The sequence below is a fragment of the Physcomitrium patens genome, chromosome 11, assembly GCF_059467195.1.
Source record: "Physcomitrium patens ecotype Gransden chromosome 11, ASM5946719v1, whole genome shotgun sequence".
Lineage (NCBI taxonomy): Eukaryota > Viridiplantae > Streptophyta > Bryopsida > Funariales > Funariaceae > Physcomitrium > Physcomitrium patens.
Window position 1 is genome coordinate 16,673,321 of NC_143420.1, and position 20,351 is coordinate 16,693,671.

Below are 20,351 nucleotides of genomic sequence, written 5' to 3' on the forward strand. Positions count from 1 at the left end.
CTGCAGCTGTATTGGCCAGTTTTGTTGATGACTTTGTATGACACTACCATACTTTGGGTGCTCTTTAAAATTTCAAACATGTGAAGAACTTAGAAAAGAAATAATACTGATAAATATTATTGGGTCGCATAATGTCACGTACAATGCATGCCTTTGGATACACGCAAAATCATGACTCAAAAAATCAGAAACAACATGTTGCATAGAAAAAGATTTTGAAATCACATTCTTTAACATCAAAGATGTTTACATGGAAAATGTGAGGATATGGGAACATCTTGGAATATAGGGTTTCTGGGGAAGCAACGATGTCTAATCACTATGCATCGGAAAGAGAAAAGGAAAACCAAAGATGGGATTCGTTCATAAGTAGGTGATACATGAAGTAGAGTCCCTACACACAGAGAGAATGCACGGACAGTAGATGGTGTTCGTCAGAGGACCCATTGAAATAAGATCTCATGCGTTGTGGAGTATATTCTGTGAAGAAGGTAGGAGAAAACTCTACATAAGAAGAGGAGCAAGCACATTTGGTGTGAACACGGATGATAATAAGACCACCATGACTACTACTACTCATGAGAACATGAAGTTTCCGGAAGGAAATCAACAACAGAGAAAGAAAGGGTTGCAAAAAAGATCTCTATTGAATACAAAATCAGAGAATGACGATGAGGAAAAGAAAACGCGAAAACGGTGAGAAAAAGAAGAAGGGTGGAGAAAGAAAAAGAGGGGGGCAGGGGCGGAGAATTCGTCGTCTGCGTCTGGCTCTTTTCTTTCCTTTTCTTCTTCTGTTAGGAGGAAGCGAGAGCTGCGGAGAGAGAGAGAGAGCGAGAGAGAGTGTGTGTGTCATGCAGTCGTCGTCGTCGTCGTTGTCGTCGTGTACACGGACTGGCGAGGCATCGCTTAGAAAGCTAAAAACTCCTACGCCAACGTCAGGGAGGGCTCCAGAAGCTCAGTTGCTTGCTTCCTTCCTTCCTTCATTTCCTCCTTCTTCTTCTTCTTCGTCCATCCTGCATCGCTCAGCCGTCTGGGCTGCCTCAGCACATCGCCGGGGCTCGTCTCTTTCATCCTCTTTTTCTTTCTTTCTTGCGAGCAGCAGACACGTCGAGCGAGAGAGGGGAGGGAGGGAGAGAGAAAAGGAGATGCTCGCTAAAGGACGGCAATTTGTTAGCGCATCGGAGATAGAGAGCGAACGTCACGAGGCAGTGCGGGAGGGGGACTAGGGAGGCGATAAGAAAAGCAAACCCTCGTGTGGGGGGGAGGGGGGAGAGACAGAGCGAGCGGAGGGGGGGGTGGAGTTGTGAGAGGGGACGGTGTAAGCGAGGGATCATTGACATGCGTGGTAGATAGGTGGTGGTGTAAGCGGTTTGGGGTAGCAACTTGGCCGACATGAAGGTGAAGAAGAAGCGGGGCGTTGAGCCGGTAAGTTCAGTGTGGTCTGGGTTTGGGTTTCGAGGGGAGGTGTGGAAGTTGTGGTTTGATGAGGGGGCGGTATTGGACAGGGTGTCGGAGTATGTGGTAGGACGTTAGATTGCGGAGAGAGTGGGGGAATTGGCATCGGGATGTGTGTGTCAGACTGCTAGGGTTTTGAGAGGTGATGGAGAGCAGGGAGAAGAGTGTGTGTGTGTAGCTGATTGGAAAACAAAAACAGGAAAAAAAAAGAAAAAAAAAGAAAAAGAAAAAAAATCGTGGGTGCTATCGGGTCACTGATGTGAAGATTTGGAAATCGATGCCTTTGTTATTTGGATGATTTGGCTTGCGTTAGATTGTGAGCTACGTACGGGGTTGCTGTGAATTCTGTGTGATGATGGCGCGAAATATGTCTCGGTGCCGCCAAACTGAGATTGAAAATTTGCTAGGTTTTGGGATATTTTGGTTTGCTCTGTGCGTTTTATTGGACTGCCTCATTCTCGAAGTCTGACTTTTTCGCGAGTTAAAGTGCACAAGTTAGCTTCGATGACGCTCTTTCTCTCGCTGTGCGTTTTCCTCGTGTGTTACGATGCTACTTGGCGCTAGCCGTGGCAGGTTGGTGAGAGCGTGTTTAAGTAATTTAGATCTGTTTGAGCACCTTCGTATTAGCTCTGGGTCTGGGATGGAAGGCAATGACACTACGTTTGGAGAATAATTGGAAGTTGCGCGTATCTACTCTTGCCAGCCCAATTTGTTCCGCACACTCAATAATGTTCAGTTGTGAACGTATTAGAAAAAATGCCCGATGTGTTAGCCAATTGTAGTGTGAACTGCATCGCAATAGTGAGTGCCCTCTATTCTTTGAGAGCACATGAATTTGTTTGAGGTCTCTTGTGCGACCATTTTAGGTTGAGAATTGCGACCAAGAATTTCAACGCAGTACAATTGTGGTTGCGAAGTCTTTAATATGTGTTATGGGGGATCTTTGTTAATTGCGTGGATATGAGTCTTCGCAATTTCTATGCATTGTTCGTTCTCTTTATTAGCACTGAAAATACTTGTCGTTTTGGTTCTTGTTGCATCGAAAACAATGGTCGTAAGCTACCAACGTTTGCCATTGCATTCAGTGGACCAGGCGTCTGTCTTCCGAGGTCTTGTGCACTTGTCGATCGGGGATTTGCAGGGTTCCACAGCTCTTATTAGTATGAGAGATCTTAGGAGTCATGTGAATTCTTTCATTGTTTGCAAAACGTGTCTGACCTTACATACACGCATTCAGTCCTGTGCTGAAACGATAATATTCCAACGATTAGGCAACTCGTGTGTGATAGACATATCTTTGCAGCCCCCCTTTCTTTTAGGGTTTTGACATGCGCTTCGTTTACGGGTTGGAGAACCTGTCGTAGCTATTTCTGATGCTTATCTAGGGGTTGGTTTCAATTAGTTCAATCACCATATTGATCAATCTCGATTTGTTATCATGAATGGGAAGCTTACCAGGTCGGCTTGACTTAAACATTTTTATTTTGTTCTTAAGCCGTACTTCAGGACTTGTCGTTTGCTCATTTCTTGTTTCCTTTGCGTTGGTGTGACAGCCTCCGAAAGTGAAGGCTTTCATCAGTACTGTCGTAAATACGCCATTGGAAAATATCGATGTGCCTCTCAGGAGGTTTAGTTGGGATTACGAAAAGGTATGGCTCATTCATCTACATTCGTATTTGTTTGCTCAGTTGTCATAAAAATCAATTTGTCTTTTTCTGTGTTTACAATCTATTCATGCTTGATGCTCTTACTATGCAGGGGGAGTTTCATCATTGGGTGGACCTGTTCAATCACTTTGAGCTCTTCTTTGAACAGCATGTAAAGTCAAGAAAGGACTTGCAATTGGAAGGCGATTTTTTGGATGGGGATGGTCCATTTCCCAAAGAAGCTGTACTGCAAGTTCTCAGGGTCACACGCATCATATTAGAAAACTGCGTGAACAAATACCTTTATAATAGTAATGAGGTACTATATGCTGTCATGCAACAATTCTCTCCTCCTCTTTGAACTAGTTTGATTTTTGTGTATTAATTGTTGCTGACAACATCATCAACATCTGTTAGGATAGTGCATGGTAGAGAATTTAGTTCCATGGGTGTGGATTCTACGTATGTGTACAAGTATCTGTGATGATTCTAATTCAAATGCCTTGTACTTTGCCGAATTTATGTCGCACCCTCTGAACTTCTTTTTTTAGTTCTTTCATCTGTTGAGTAGTAATCGGTGCCTGCATTATTGTGAAACTGATAACACAAACGGTTTGGGATGTTGGGCTGGTGGCAGCATGTGTCATTGCTATTTGCTTCAACGGATCCGGACATAGTTATTGCAGCTTTGCAAACCTTAGCAGCGTCCGTGAAGAAACCTGTTCAGTCAAATCGGACTTTGCGGTGGCAAGGAGATGCAACCCTCAATGCTTGTTTGTTCTCTTTGTCACAAGGCTGGGGTGGCAAGGAAGAGGGACTAGGTTTACTGGCGTGTGCTATGGATAACGGCTGTGATGCCAATGCTTGTAAATTAGGGTCTACTGTTCACTTCGAGTTTTATGCAGAATCTGATTCATCTTCCTCTCATGGTGAGACCAACGCTCCTGGACTTAAAGTTATACACATTGTGGACCTTCATCTTCGACCGGAGGGAGATCTTCAGTTACTCAAACTGTTAGTCGATCAATACCAAGTGCCTTCTCACCTTAGATTTTCTCTCCTTACCCGCATTCGTTTTGCTAGAGCATTTGCAAACATTGAATCCAGGAGGCAGCACATACGCATAAGGTTGCTCGCGTTTACGGTACTTCTTCAGTCAAATCCCGATCACGAAGACCTTACTGCTTTTTTCATAAATGAGCCAGAATTTGTGGATGAATTAGTGACTGTATTACGATACGAGGATACTGTTCCTGAAGATATCCGGCTTTTGGCAATTCTAGCGTTGGCGGCCCAGTCACAGGACAGGCCCCGACAAACGAATGTGTTGAGCGTTATTAGTGCAGGCGGTCACCGTGGCATTCTACCTAGCCTTATGCAGAAAGCCATTGGATCGATCACGGAGGGATCGTCTGGATGCTCTGTTGCATTTGTGGAAGCACTTCTCTTCTTGGTCACTGTTCTTGTTTCATCCTCATCTGGATGTGCTGCCTTAAGAGAGGCTGGGTTGATTCCAACTCTTCTTCCTCTTCTGAAGGATATGGATCCGCAACACACACACTTGGTTAGTGCCGCTGTACATATATTGGAGGCTTTTATGGACTACAGCAACCCAGCGGGCACTCTGTTCCGAGATTTGGGTGGGTTAGGTGATACCGTTGCGAGGTTAAAAGTAGAAGTATCGCGTGTAGAAGAGGGGGTCAGGTTCGAAAGAGAAGAGTTAAAGGCGGGCAGCAAGGGCAAGACTGCGATGTCTTATACTCCGCTTTATCAATTGGGCTATGAGGATGTAGATTCTCAATCTGCGCAAGTGACAGGACAAGCAGAGACTCTTATACCCTATCACCAAAGGTTACTGCTGAAGGCATTGTTACGTGCTATTGCTCTTGGCACCTATGCTCCAGGAAACTCTGCAAGGCTACCCATTTCAGAAGAGAGCGCCTTGCCGTACTGCCTTCAAACTATTTTTAGGTAATCTGTTCGTACCAGCAGTGCCTGTTTTCTGGTTGTTTGCGTCCTCTGCCAGTTGTATTTTTCTTCTTGTTTGTTTGTTTGTTTGTTTTGTTTTGTTTTGTTTTGTTTTGTTTTTTTTTTTTTTTTTTGTTATTTATTGTTTATTGTTTTTATTTTTGTTTTTTTTTTTCGATTGTTGCTTATTGGTTTATGATTCTTCCCATGGCTACTTGGTTTCAGGCATGCGAAGGAGTTTGGAGGCGGTGTTTTTTCGTTGGCAGCATCAGTCATGAGTGATCTTATACACAAGGATCCGACCTGCTTTGCTACATTGGATGCTGCTGGGCTTCCGGCAGCCTTCCTAGATGCTATTACGTCTGGTGTGCTTCCGTCTTCAGAAGCAGTTGGATGTATACCAAACAGCTTGGATGCCTTGTGCTTGAATAACTCAGGCCTGCAGGCAGTTAAAGATCGGAATGCTCTTGGTTGTTTTGTCAAAATTTTCACATCGAAAGTGTATTTACGAGCTCTTGCAAATGACACTCCTGGATCTTTAGCTTCAGGCCTGGATGAGCTGCTGCGACATGCACCTTCACTGAGAGTTCCGGGAATCGATATGTGTATCGAGATTTTAAAGACCATTGCAGCTATTGGTGGTGCGCCAAGTGAACCGGCTGTACTTGTAAATGCTTCTGATTCCGGTAATGTAGATGCACCTGTGCCGATGGATACAGATGTTGAGGAAAGACCCAGTACTACAGCAGACCATCTTTCAAGACCATCAGTTTCTCCTCTGCAGCTGCAAGATTCTGGCGCCGATATCAATCTGGAAACTTTCTTGCCCGAGTGTATAAACAATGCTGTGCGGCTGTTGGAAACAATACTGCAGAATGCAGATACCAGTCGTGTCTTTATAGAGAAAAATGGAATCCAGGCTCTGCTACAGCTTTATACTCTTCCGCATTTACCAGTATCTTTCGGAGGCTCCTCTATAGCACATAACATGTCTGTTACGTTTCGTGCATTCTCCCCACAACATTCAGCCGCACTTACCCGAGCAGTTTGTGATGCTCTCAAAGATCATTTGCAGGTGATTTTGCAAATGTTTCCATCCTCACGGGTTTTTTTCTTTCTTGATTTTCTTGGATTTGCGGTTGTAATCACGTTCTGAATTTTTTATTCTCAGATTGTTTCGTTTCACCACAGTAATCATGTTATTTAGGTGGTCCGATTGTGGCCTGGAGACTGTTTCTCGTTGTTTTTGTTCTAATAACTGTACTTCATGCAGGCAACACTGGATCAGCTCAAACTCCTATCAGGAACAAAACTTTCCGATCTAGACAGCGGAGTAAGAAACAAAGTTGTTCGTTCCCTGTCTGCTGCAGAGTGCTATTTGTCTCTGTCTTCAGTCTTGGTGCGTAGCTCAAACGCTATGATGTCTCAATTGAGCGATGGAGCTGCGGAAGCACTCAACAATGTTGGGACGGTTCACAGGGAGGTTCTATGGCAGCTAGCGTTGGTCGATGATGCAAAGGTGGAGCCAAAGAAGGAATCTGAAGTTGGTAGCACTGACGCTGCTAGTGTAGGAGTCGGAGTAGCGACGAGAGAAAGCGAGGAAGGGACTGAGCCTTATCCGGTGGTTAGGTATGTAAATCCTGTACAGATCCGGAACGGACCTTCTTCTCACTGGGGTGTTGAACCCGAGTTCTTACCTGTGCTGCACGCAAACGATGGACCTCACCGAAGGACCCGCAGAGAACACGCAGCCAATACTGAAGCTCTTACTCAGATTGCTCGTCTTGGTCGATTGGCTCGCCAAGCAGATGCTACTCATGTTGATACAGAGAGCGCTGCTGGTCTTTCAGAGACTTCTCCAGCTGTAGATGCAGCCAAACGGAAATCTCCCGAGTCGATGAACTATGACATGATGACCAGGTTGACAGCAGCTGCACGGGGTCTGTATGTGGCATTAGGAAAAGCCATGTTAATGCCATCGCGTAGAAGAGAGGAAACTGTGTCTATATCAGGTCCTGCTAAAACGGTTGCTGGAACCCTCGCAAAGCTACTTCGTGAAAATCTTAGCTTCAGCGGGCATGGGGAGGGTTCTGAACTAGAATCCACTGTTTCAGTGAAATGTCGATACTTGGGGAAAGTAGTGGAAGATGTTTTGGCGGTAGTATTCGATAGTAGACGAAGAACCTGCAACACTGTCTTGTTGAATAATCTCTATGGACATGGAACAATAACAGAGCTCTTAAAAACTTTTGCTGCCACAAGCCAATTGTTATGGACTTTGCCTCAAAGTTCTGGAGGTTCCTCAATGGAAAGTGAGAGTGCAAAGTCGAAGGCTGAAAGGCCTGAAGATAAATCAGCGGCCAATTCCTGGCTTATGGATACATTGCGAAGCTACGCCCGTTTGATGGAGCACCTTGTTACTTCCTCGCTGTTGTTGACTCCTTCCTCAATGGCACAAGTATTGCTACAGCCTGTGGCTGGTGCATCAGAGCCACTAGCCAAGGATCCTGAGGCCTTTGTTCGGAGTTTGCAAGCTCAAGTTTTGGAAGTTATATTACCCGTGTGGAATCATCCTCACTTTGCACAATGTAGTGCGACCTTCATCACATTAATAGCCTCTATCATCACGCACGTCTACACAGGTGTTGGAGATACAAAGATAAGTCGTCCTGGAGGTGGCGCTAGCGCAGGGGCCCGTCTGCCGGGGCCTCCTCCTGATGAATCAGCTATTTCGTCGATTGTGGAAATGGGTTTTTCACGCCCTAGGGCAGAAGAAGCACTTCGTCGTGTTGGAGAAAACAGCACAGAACTGGCTGTGGAGTGGCTATTTAGCAATCCGGAGGTGGCAGCCCAGGTAATTTGTTTGTCGAAAATTTGGAGTATAGTTCTATAGTGACTTTTGAATATAATTCTACATGGGGAGCTTTCTTGTTTAACTTCAGGTTGTATCGCTTGATTTCATTGAGAAAGTCACGAAATATTGTCGTCTAAATCATAGCGTATAAGAGTGAATGGAGTCCTGAGATATTTTAGGGGAGGGTTATTTGTTTTCGGCTCATTGGTCTGTGACACAGTATCTTTTGGTTAGTTTCCGCAAACCGTAACTCTCGAAACTTTATATTCTTTGAATGTCAGAGCCTGTACCTGCATATGTCCTTATTTTTCGACACTAGCGATTGTTGTATTGCTTTATTTTCTATATTTCATCTATTTCCGTTATATCGTGATTGTTCCTAATCGCTGGTTTCTCTATCCTGATAAAAATATGCAGGAAGATGATGAGTTAGCACGAGCATTAGCATTGTCACTGGGTAGCGATGCTCCACCTAAGGAAGAATCAGGTGTAGACAACCAGGAGAAAGGACCCGTTGTCGATCACGAAATTAGCGAAGTTCCCCCAGTTGAGGATATGTTGTTGACATGCATGAATCTTCTTCAGAGTTCAGACTCTGTTGCTTTCCCTGTTACAGACCTGTTGGTTACTATGTGCAATCGTAACAACGGGCAGGACCGCCCGCAAGTGGTATCCTATTTGGTTCAACAGCTCAAAAGTTGTAAAGTGGAGGGAGCAATGACTGATACTTGCCCATTATCAACTATATCTCACACTCTTGCCCTAGTTTTAAGTGAAGACAGTACAGCTAGAGAGATTGCAGCAGCGAATGGAGTAGTTTCTATTGCATTGGATATTCTTGAGCAATTTAGACCAGTGAAGACTTCCCCGAAAGACGAAATTCCTAAGTGGCTTACTGCGCTTTTGCTGGTTCTGGATCACATGCTGGTCTGTAAACTCAAGTTTTCTTCTGACCAACCAAGTGGATCAGCGACTACGGCTGCTGGTAGCAATAGCATGGCTGTTAGTTCTGGTACCCCTGCGGCAGGCGTACAACTTGCTGAGGCTTTTAATGAGCAGAACGAGTTGAATTCAAGCCCATTCATTTCAGTGCTCGGGAAACCATCTGGATATATGACGAAGGATGAGCTGAGAAGAGCAATGTTCGTGGCTACTGGTTTTCTCCAGATGCAGCTACCGTCCTCAACAGTGCAGGCAGTGCTTCAGCTATGTGCCCGGCTGACTAAGTCGTACCCTATTGCTGCTGCTTTCTTTGATTCAGGTGAGTTCATGCAATATAGTTGATTAATCTTAAACTTCTATTTGTTCAGACATTCATGTTCTTAAATGCTGGAATGCAATATTAGTACCCAAGTCAACTTTTCAGTACTGGAAAGTAAATAGACGAATATGCGTCGGGTATGGTGAGGAAGAAAATGTACTAACAAAACGTTCATGTTTTTTAGGTGGTTTGACTGCCCTTTTGAATCTCCCACGGAGCTGCTTATTTCCTGGATTTGATACAGTGGCAGCTGCTATCATCCGCCATCTCCTCGAAGACCCTCAAACACTACAGCAAGCTATGGAATCAGAAATTAAGCATACACTCGGTGCAACACTATCGAGGCACAATGGTCGGGTTTCCCCTCGGATGTTCTTGACTGCAATGGCTCCTGTCGTGTCTCGTGACACTGCTATTTTTATGCAAGCGGCTTCTGTGGTTTGTCAATTAGAAACAGTCGGTGGTCGTCCCACAATTGTACTGGCCAAAGAAAAGGAGAAAGAGAAGGATAAAGAGAAGGAGAAGGAGAGGGAGAAAGGGCAAGACAAGGTTTCAGAGAAGTCCAAGGGTGCCGACTTAGATACAGGCACAAAAGCTCACGAATCTGGGAAGAGCGGTAGAGGGCATCATCACAAGAAGGTTGTACCTCACAGCTTCTCATTGGTCATCGAGCAGTTGCTTGATGTTATTCTTCATTATCCTCCAGCCATTATCGAGCAGCTTCGTAATAAGGATGAAGATTTGTCACCAAAGGATGTTAGCTCTGCTATGGACGTCGACTACACAGAAGTGAAGGACAAAGGGAAGGGCAAGGTTGAAGATCTTGCAAGGTCAAAACCTGAAGCTGGTTCAGATATGTCAGAAAGTTCAGCTGCTTTAGCTAAAGTAACATTTATACTGAGGCTTATGACTGACATTATCTTTATGTACTCTTCGGCTGTAAATGTTGTCCTTCGGAGGGACCTCGAGAGCAGCCAAGGGAGAGGTCCATCACAGGGTGGTGTAGATGCTGTTGGTCATGGGGGTCTACTCTACCACATTCTTCATAGGTTGCTCCCTTATCCAGGCGACAAGGCAAATGACAAGTTGAATGAAGATGAATGGAGGGATAAGTTATCAGATAAGGCAGCCTGTTTTGTGATGGCTGTTTGTGTAAGATCTGGTGAAGGTAGGAGGAGAGTTGTGGTGGAGGTAGCACGTGCTCTTACATCAGCCTCACCACCTTCATCAGGGCTTGATTCTGAAGTTTCGAAACCTTTGAAGTCTCCCAGCAGAAAAGTGCGAGCATTTGTGGATCTTGTTAATTCAGTTCTTTCTTCGCATTCTCCGGCTGGAAGTGCTCAACCCCCTGTATTTTCACAAGATATGGCCAAATCCATGATGGATGCGGGTATGGTGCAAGCACTTACTCGTACTCTTCAGGTAATGCAGTTTACTTTCCGCCTTTACTAAAGTATGATTTATGGAATCGTGCTTTTCGGTGGACATCATGCCTGCGTCTTTATCTTCTTATACCACGCTTAGTATTTGTTATCAAATATCTTCTTTTCTGCAGCATAAAGTTGACACAAATACTTGTGTAAATGATGAAATATTTTGACAGTTGATCGCAGATAATAACGTGGTTGAAGCTCAGCTGAAATTTAATGCAAGGTCTGAGAAATTATCATCTATGTTGGATGCAGGTGATAGACCTGGACCACCCTGATGCACCCAAGCTGGTGAACTCTATATTAAAAGCTCTTGAGGTTCTAACAAGGGCAGCTAGCATGGCTGATCGAATTTATGGGTCTGATGGAGCTGCACCTAAGAAATCTATCGAAGAAAGCACTGAACAGCAGATAGTCGAAACTGTCCATGCTGAGACTGAAACTAGAACGGGTGATGGTGTTCAGCCCCAGGCAAGGGATGAAACAATGCGGGATTCCGTACCTCAAGATACATCGATTCCAGAAGTAGGCCTTTCACTTGTTGACAGTGCAGAAATTGCTCGCGAGGAGCAGATGGAGCATGACGACGGATCAGATCGAGATCCTGCAGAAGAGGTGCATGTTACGTTTTATAGTCTTATGCAGTTGCGACGTGGAAATATTTTGTTTTGAATGTTTCAGCATTTGCAGATAGGTTCCAAGATGTATGTGAATGCTTTGCCCGGAATGTATGATCAATGTTCATTTTTTGCGTGGTCCTATTTATAAAAAGCATTTGGTCAGTTTGTGTTTGTAGATTCTAGTCTTATGATAACGGTAGCAACTTAATTCTACTGGTATGGTTATTTTATGGTCGTGTAGGAATCGTTTGTTTACCCCAGAAGTGTTGTCTGTTACAGGCTTGCCTTGAAGCAGAAGCTGAGGAAGAGTTCATGCGTGAGGCAGCTGAGGATGCTGCCGAGCTTGAAGGTGCTGCTGCTGTTATGCATTACAGGATGGACCATGGGCCAGATGATGAGATCGTGGACGAGGAGGATGAAGATGAGGAGGATATGGATGGCGATGAGGGTGAGGATGATGGAGAGGAAGAGGAAGAAGATGAAGATGAAGATGACATGAATGGTGATGAAGGTAACTCAATGTTTTTCATAAGCACTTCCTGTTTTGTTAATGCTATTTTTTTATTGTTCGGTTTGGCTTCATTGTCATGTTTTACCTTGTAGCCTTAATGTCATTAGGAACAGTGGACCTTATATATATATATATTTTTGGAGGTTTGGAGATAAATAACGTGTGAAAGAAAAAAGATCTTGCGTTACTTTATTAATCTAAAGCTTTTTTCCTGGATTAATCTGAAATATAGAAACATTTGTGCGAGTCATGAATTTGCGCTGTTATTATTATTCTTTTGAAGGAGTGAACAGTTGTGCTGCTCATTTGGGAAAATATGTCGTTTGATTGGAAATCATAGTTTTAGTGTTTGTCCTGTTTCGATTGGTTGTAGCCGCATACAGAGTGTGTCGCACCTTTTGTGTTGTGTTTATAGCATGTGCTTAGTACTTCCTTTTGAAGTTTGATCGCACAAACTTCTGCAGGCAGCTTGTTAATACCACCTGTAAATTTGGGTTCGTCCTGAATTTACAAAGATATGTTCATGGATGCAGGAGTACCGCACCTTTCGCCACCTGACACCGATGTTGAGGACCATGAAGACAATGGCATGGGTGATGAATATGAAGATATGGTTCAGGAGGAGGATGAAGATGAGGATGATTGGCCTGAAGATCGGGTTATTGAGGTTAGGTGGCGTGATGGCCTGACAGGGCTAAGCCATGTTCAGGTAAACATTTATGGAATCTTTCTTTAGTTAGTGACATTTGAAAAATATGTCGAACATGGAAGAACTTGCGCTCTGGACATGGATTGGATGCTTGAAGATTTTAGGGCTGCGTATAGAAAATTAATCCTCACAGAAACAGATGACTATCATCCCGTTTCAGATCTATTGTGCTCTTTTTGACCTCAATGATATTGAACATTGGACCTTTGCGACTCATTAAAGTAAATGTCATAGTTAAGTTTTATTTATATTCCATTTGTTTCTTTTTAATTGATCCAATTTGCGCAATTGCTAACCTTGGTTGTCTAGATTTGGCAAATTCTAAGCAGTGTACTTGCAATATAGGTCTTGGGGCATACAGGTGCCAGCAATTTAGTCGATTTTCCAGGAGATCCTTTTCAGGGAATGAACATGGATGATGTGTTTGGAACTTTCCGAAGGCCTGGAGGCAGCGATCGTCGACGGACAACTACTTACCGACCATTCCCGGAGCGAGCAGGTGGTGAGCGTGGTGGTGCTTTCCACCATCCTCTGCTTACCAGGCCTTCCACAACCCCAGGTGGAGGTGTAAGTACAACAATCACTAACAACTCGCTGTGGCCTAGCACCAGCAGTATTGTTCGGGATGCAGAGGCCATGCTTGGAGGAATTAGTGGAGGAGCCCTTGATGTTACCCACTTCTACATGTATGATGCGCCTATGATTAATGAACATACTGCGGAAGGGCTTTTTGGAGAGAGGGGACTAGGTGGTGCACCACCTCTTCTAGATTTCCCAATGGACCCAGTATATCTGATGGGTAGACGAGGTGGGCGGACTGAGAGCCGTTTGAGTAGCTGGACTGATGATGGTCAACCACAAGCTGGTGCACAGGCTGCAGCTGTAGCACAAGCAATTGAAGAACAGTTCGTTGAACAGCTTCGTCAACTTGTTCCCAGTGCCGAACCAGTGGCAGTCCAATCCCCAGTGCATTTGAACACTTCTGCTGCCGTGGAATCCGCAGAGGCAAGAGGTATGAATGCTGCACATAACATTGTTGGAGAAGCTCCGCAACTGACTCAGAATATTTTGGGTGAGCAGCCTGCAGAAGTGATACCCGAGCCACCCAATGACGGTGGTGTTGGGAGCACAAGGCGTGACGTGAGCGGGAGGTTAGACAGTGGAAGTGCGACTGTTAACCAAAGAACTACTGATCTTGATGTTCAAATGCAAGACGAAAGGAGTGAACCCGTGGCCCGGGACACAGAGGCTAACAGTCAAGACAGTGGAGGAAGTGGGGCTACTGTTGGGGAAAGTCTTCGTAGTTTGGAGGTTGAGATAGGCAGCGCTGATGGTCACGATGAAGGAGATCGTCATCCTGGGCCAGAGAGATTAGTTGCTAGTGAGTTGCAGCCTTCTGGGGGAGTTGAGAGGGTTAGGAGTAGTTCTAGAAGATCTGAACAGGGAGGGGATATTGATGAAGACATGGAAGGTGCAGGTACAACTGGCCAGCAACAGGAAGGTGGAGAAAGTGTTGATGAAAGACCAAGCAACCAAAGTGGAGAACAAGTGGTCGCTCCAACTGCTGCAAGTGGTGAAGGTCAGAATTCACAAAGAAATAGGGAGGGACCTGATGCAAGTATGAGTTCCATTGATCCAACCTTTCTGGAGGCTTTGCCTGCTGACCTTCGTGCAGAGGTCCTATCTCAGCAAAATCCTCGAGCTGTGAGACCACCAAATCCTGCACCCCTTTCGCCACCAGAAGAAATTGATCCCGAGTTTCTTGCTGCCTTGCCCCCTGATATTCAGGCGGAAGTTTTAGCGCAACAGCGTGCTCAGCGGGCCGTGATAGCCCAGACAATAGAGGGTCAGCCAGTGGATATGGACAGTGCATCCATTATTGCTACCTTCCCAGCTGAACTTCGTGAAGAGGTCAGATTCACAAGTAGTGATTGCCGTGCTGACCTCAGTTTTGCTTGATAGGGCTTGATTTTAAGCAGAATCATGTTTCTTTCGTACTTAGTCATGGGAGAATACCGGTAACTTATGTATATTTTGGTGACTTGTGTGTTGCAGGTTTTGCTAACATCCTCAGAGGCTGTTATATCTGCCTTACCTCCGGCACTTATAGCCGAAGCTCAACTTCTACGTGAGAGAGCTATGAACCAATATCAGGCAAGGGGTCTTTTTGGAGGTGCTACGCATCGTATCACTCACAGACGCAACAATCTAGGAAGCGGAACAGGAGCTGGAACAGCTACTATAGGTCGTAGTTTGGGAGCAGGGGCTGGACTGGTAGTAGGTCGTAGACCAGCTGCTCTTAGCAGTAATTCAAAAATTAAGGAAGCTGAAGGCAAGCCTCTTGTGGACACGGCTGCATTGAAAGCGTTGCTGCGTCTTCTAAGATTGGCACAGGTATGTCTTGGTTGATAATAATTTTTTCTTTTAGTTGTGTATGAATTTTGCATCCGGCATCGAGTCAAGTCATATTCTTAAACATATCTCTAATTCTGTGACTGACCTGAAATGTCCTTGTGTGTACAGCCCCTGGGGAAGGGCCTTCTACAGCGACTGCTTTTGAATTTGTGTGCTCATAGTGTGACTCGCCTGACGTTGCTGCAACTTTTGCTGGATATGTTACGTCCGGAAGCAGAGGGCATTTTCATCGGGGGCATATCTGCTGATGGTGCCCAATCTCAGCGTTTGTATGGTTGTCAATGGAATGTCGTGTATGCACGATCACAGATGTCAGATGGTACTGTCTGCCTCCACCATGATTTTATTAATATCAGCATTGGTTTTTTTTAGTTGTAGTGCTTTTCTGGTTAACAAGTCGTCCTTTTCTTCATCTTTATGTTCGCAAATCTTGTTTCGTGTTAGTGTGATTGAAGGATCTGGCAACGATATTATACTGAAAATGTGAAGTGGCTGCGCTGAGTCGTATTGACTTAAGACAATTGATATTTTTGCAGGAATACCACCTTTGGTGTCGCGACGGGTCCTTGAGATTTTGACTTACTTAGCACGAAACCACGCCCCTGTAGCTAACCTGCTTTTGTATCTGGAGCCTTTGAGACAACCTGCTGCAGCTCCTGCAGAGGATTCTCCTCAAAAAGGCAAGGAGAAAGGGAAAGCCAAGATTGTTGAAATACCTGCAGATGCCTCAGAGAAGCGTAAGGTGAAAGGAGAAAGTCCCCTTATTTTGCTTCTGAAACTGTTGAATCAGCCTCTTTACTCTCGAAGCAGTGCTCACTTGGAGCAGGTATGTACATAAAAATAAGTTGTTTCTATTTGCCATTTCATGATTTTTGGTTCTTGAACTTCGGCTTAAAGAATGGTAATCCTAAAATCGATACTGCAGGTAATGGGGTTGCTTGAAGTCGTTACAAGCAATGCTGGGGCTAAAGCAGAATTGAAGCCCAAGGTGAAGGCTAACGAGGGTCGTTCTCAACCTGCAAGTGCTGATGCAGCTCCTGCTGAAACGGCTCCAATCGGATTGGCTACGACTTCCTCCTCTGGCACACCATCTGCACCGTCAGGTGGAGAGGCGGAGACAGTTACAAGCATGGTTGTTTCTGATGTAGACACTGATGCTCCAAGATCTGAAGCCTTGCCTGATTCTAGAGGTTCCAATGAGGAAGATGTGGGGCCTTCAACTTTAGGTTCAGGTCACAAATGGAACGCATGCACTATTCTTGCAAACCTGCCTGAACCAGAGCTTCGGAATTTGTGCAAACTTCTTGCCCAGGAAGGGTGAGTAACATGTTTTTTATTAGTTTCCTTCCTTAATTTGGTTAGAAGGGGTGATAGAATCACTCTTCGTTAAGTAAATGTTAAATTATTTTTCCATTTGTGTATATTCTTTATATTCAGTCTCGTAGACGTCTGTCTAAGTGGGAAGGTTATCGTACTTTGTGCAGACTGTCAGATACTGCCTACACGCGCGTCGCAGAGGTGTTGAAGAAACTTGCGACTGCAGCTCCAAACCATCGCCGACTATTTGTGGCTGAACTAGCCGTGGCCGCTAGACATCTCAGTGGTCCTGCTGTGGAAGAACTCCATCGATTAGGTGATGCTGAGACGGTTGCTGTGAGCACCACATCTATGGCTGGGGCAGCCATACTTAGGGTACTCCAGGCACTTAGTGCTCTTACCACAGGTATTGGGAATACATCTGAACAGGACGTTGGTGGGGAAGAGAAAGAGCTGGAAGACCTGTTGTTAGTGAGAGATTTGAATGGAGGATTGGAGATGTTATGGCAGGGATTGAGTGTTTGTGTTGGGAAGATCGAGGGTCGGCTTGGCAACTCCACTGCCCTTGGTGATCCCTCTTCGAGTGCCAGTTCTGTACCAGCGGCTGTTGTTGGCGCAAGCCCTGGTAGTGTGGCTCCTCCTCTTCCACCAGGGACTCAGAAGCTGCTTCCTTTCGTGGAAGCATTTTTTGTATTGTGTGAAAAGTTTAAGTCAGGCGCCTCTCAGTCTGGACAAAATGAGCCTCACAGTGCAACTGCAAGTGAGATAAAGGAAGCAGAAGCTTCGCTTTCGACCGATTTAATCCTTTCTCCTCCCTCCCCTCGGTCTCCTCGACATTTTCAAAAACCTTGGAAACCTGATAGCGAAAAGACAATGACGTTCATAAGATTCGCTGATAAGCATCGGCGGTTATTGAACGCTTTTGTTCGTCAAAATCCAGGATTGCTTGAAAAGTCCCTTTGCCTCCTGTTGAAAACCCCTCGATTGATCGACTTCGATAATAAGCGGGCATATTTTCGATCTCGGATCCGACAGCAACACGAACAACAACACTACTCTCCACTTCGAATCTGTGTTAGGCGGGCATACGTGCTTGAGGACTCATATAATCAGCTGCGAATGAGAACCCCTGATGAGTTGAAGGGTCGGCTCACTGTTCAATTTCAAGGCGAGGAAGGTATTGATGCTGGTGGTTTAACCCGTGAGTGGTATCAGTTGCTGTCCCGCGTGACATTTGACAAAGGGGCTCTCTTATTTACGACTGTTGGGAATGAATCTACCTTCCAACCCAATCCAAATTCAGTTTATCAAACGGAGCACCTGTCATACTTCAAGTTCGTTGGTCGCGTGGTAAGTAATTTCATTGTGCTCTTGTATTTTGAAGACACGCAGAACGCGTACATGCATTTTGTGTACTTGGTTTTGTTCGACTGTGAAGTTTTTTTGATTCTGTTTTAATTTTAACGACAATTCTAGTGATATTATTCTCGACCTAAGTTAGTTAACTAACCTAAGCATAACCCATGAATTGTGTATCTAGGTTGCCAAGGCATTGTTCGACGGTCAATTGCTTGACGTGTACTTCACACGATCCTTTTATAAGCATATTCTAGGAGTTAAAGTTACTTATCATGATATCGAGGCGATTGATCCAGACTACTTCAAGAATCTGAAGTGGATATTAGAGGTAGGGATAACCTCTTCACAGAAAAGCTTCTTCTCTAACCCTATCATGTAGGTCATATTTCTCGCTTGTTGACCTTGTGTAGGTGCTATTCTAAGGATACCTTGGCTATTTTATGACTTTAAAATAATTGTACGAATTTTGTGTAATTTTTATTATGGTGGAACAGGAAGAATTCTGAGATATTTTAGGTCTCGACCTTGTAACGAAATTGAAGTATTGTAGAAGAAGCTGGATGTTTAGCTATTTCTGATTCATTTGACGTCTTTATTGCAGAACGACGTCAGCGATATTGTGGGCTTGACTTTTAGCATGGATGCTGATGAAGAGAAGCATATTTTGTACGAGAAAACTGAGGTACTGTCTTAATTTGATTCACTCATGTTTCTGAAGATATGGGTTAACATGAGGAAGTGTGAAAAACAACCTCCTCTTTTTTTTTCTAATTGAATGCTGTGACTTAGACGCGGTATAAGTTGAGAGTTGCATAGATTTCTGCCATTTTTTTGTTGAATACAAGTATTGATCAATTTCCTTTCATTCCTTTTTCTGCAGGTGACGGACTTTGAACTTATCCCTGGTGGTCGCGACATTCGGGTGACAGAGGAAAATAAGCATGAATATGTGGACAAGGTTGCAGAGCATCGCCTGACTACTGCTATTCGACCGCAAATAAATGCTTTTATGGAAGGTTTCAACGAGCTTGTTTCACGAGATCTCATTTCTATCTTCAATGATAAGGAACTGGAGCTTCTCATCAGTGGCCTGCCAGAGATAGATTGTGAGTTATTGCTTGCCCTTGCTTAGCATTGGTGTATGATCCTGAGAGACTGGAGGATACCCTTGTGGAAAGATGTTCACGCTGATGTACGAATTTATCTAAATTCTTCTTTTTGTTCAATAGGTCTATTTTCTAGATTAATCTGCCCGGCATATTTCACTTTTATATTTTCAACGAAAATTTTGGATTTAGATTTAAGCATTCTAGCTTAGTTAGCAAATGCGAACTGTTCACTTGGAATCAATCGAGTTCTTATGAATTGGATATGTTCAATGACAGTGGAGGATTTGAAGGCCAATACCGAGTATACAGGATACACTGCAGCATCGCCAGTAATTCAATGGTTCTGGGATGTTGTGCGATCTTTCAGCAAGGAGGATATGGCTCGTCTCTTGCAATTTATTACCGGCACTTCCAAGGTAGATATTTAATACTTATCTACATGCTTATATCGATTAAATGTGTGACGATGTCTTTGACCTTTTTAGTAAGCACTGGTCCTCGATTGCCTTAACTTCGTTTTTGCTTTTCAATTGTTCTTGGGTGTGGTTGTGTACTGTACTCACGATATTTTTGTGCAGGTGCCATTGGAGGGTTTTCGAGCGTTGCAGGGTATATCAGGTCCGCAACGGTTTCAGATTCATAAAGCCTACGGCGCACCCGAACGGCTACCCTCTGCTCATACTTGGTATGTATTTACCTTGCAGTCTGTTTCTATATCTGTACAGATGTTTGGTGCTTGATGCGCAGTTTAGAAGTTTGACAGAGAGCTTCCTGCACTTGTCATTTTATACCCAGATAATGAGTCACTTTTTAAGTGTTAACTACAACTGTCTCCCTATTGATTTTGTTTCTTTATCTGACATGGTTTGTGCAGCTTTAATCAGCTGGATCTACCTGACTATGCTACAAAAGAGCAGCTGCAGGATCGGTTGTTATTGGCAATACATGAGGCCAGCGAAGGATTTGGTTTTGGTTAATAGCTATATGATGGCGATGCTTGTTGGTACTAGTGACATAATATTCTTAGTTGTCTATTTGGGGTCTGCGTAAATACTGTTGTAATTGTGTCTAAACTGGCTCAATTTCTTGTTCTCAGTGATGAGACGAAGTATCTGTACTCATCAATTTGTCTCTTTCATTTCTTCTTTGAGATGTTGTCATTTTCTTAATGGTGACTTCTGCTGGATCAGAGACTTCGGCCGAACAGCGAACAGTGCAGCAAGACTGACGTATTCAGTAGGATGGCAAATCTCTGGAGTCATTTCATACCCTCTCCTTTTTGTATATAATGGTTCCGTTTTGGTCGCTTGTGCGTTTTCTGTCTCGTATAAATGTCTGAACATTTGATCTTTGCTGCTTTGGACTCCTTTTAGTTTGACCACTGCTTTTCTAACTTCAACATGTTGGCTGGAATGTATGATTATCAATAATTATTCTCTTGCATGAGGCACTGAGATATATTATCTGCTGAGTTGATGCTATATTTAGGAAATATTAGCCTCCTATTATCGAAGTTTTCATGCCGTGTGAGATTGTTTTTGAAAAAGAACTTGTCCATGTCTCAGTTCATTATATTTTCAGAACTGCTTTCTCTTGATTCACACTAGTAATAAATGTTCTCTTGATCAGCATCTCTGCCGTACACTTTAAATGAATTTTTGAAGTCTTATGCATAGCCTTTTTGAAAATCCTGACAT

At 44.1% G+C, this 20,351-nt stretch overlaps 1 protein-coding gene across 2 annotated transcripts; it reads left to right on the forward strand.

Annotated features, from left to right (window-relative positions):
• Positions 1-1,283: 1,283 nt before the first annotated feature.
• Positions 1,284-19,779, forward strand: LOC112288903 (E3 ubiquitin-protein ligase UPL1). Of its 2 annotated transcripts, none has more exons than XM_024533630.3 (23): positions 1,284-1,425; positions 3,009-3,104; positions 3,214-3,420; positions 3,739-5,072; positions 5,295-6,144; positions 6,343-7,923; positions 8,341-9,184; positions 9,369-10,606; positions 10,870-11,229; positions 11,514-11,745; positions 12,261-12,454; positions 12,800-14,365; positions 14,510-14,848; positions 14,978-15,188; positions 15,406-15,695; positions 15,795-16,186; positions 16,354-17,536; positions 17,727-17,873; positions 18,147-18,227; positions 18,426-18,651; positions 18,931-19,070; positions 19,233-19,339; positions 19,529-19,779. In XM_024533630.3, exons 1-23 carry the CDS (start codon positions 1,393-1,395, stop codon positions 19,629-19,631), a joined length of 11,754 nt encoding a protein of 3,917 aa, XP_024389398.1. In that variant the 5' UTR covers positions 1,284-1,392; the 3' UTR covers positions 19,632-19,779. The 2 variants fall into 2 exon arrangements, with proteins under 2 accessions (XP_024389398.1, XP_024389399.1); XM_024533631.3 differs by having other exon boundaries at positions 12,279-12,454.
• The last annotated feature ends 572 nt before the right edge of the window (positions 19,780-20,351 follow it).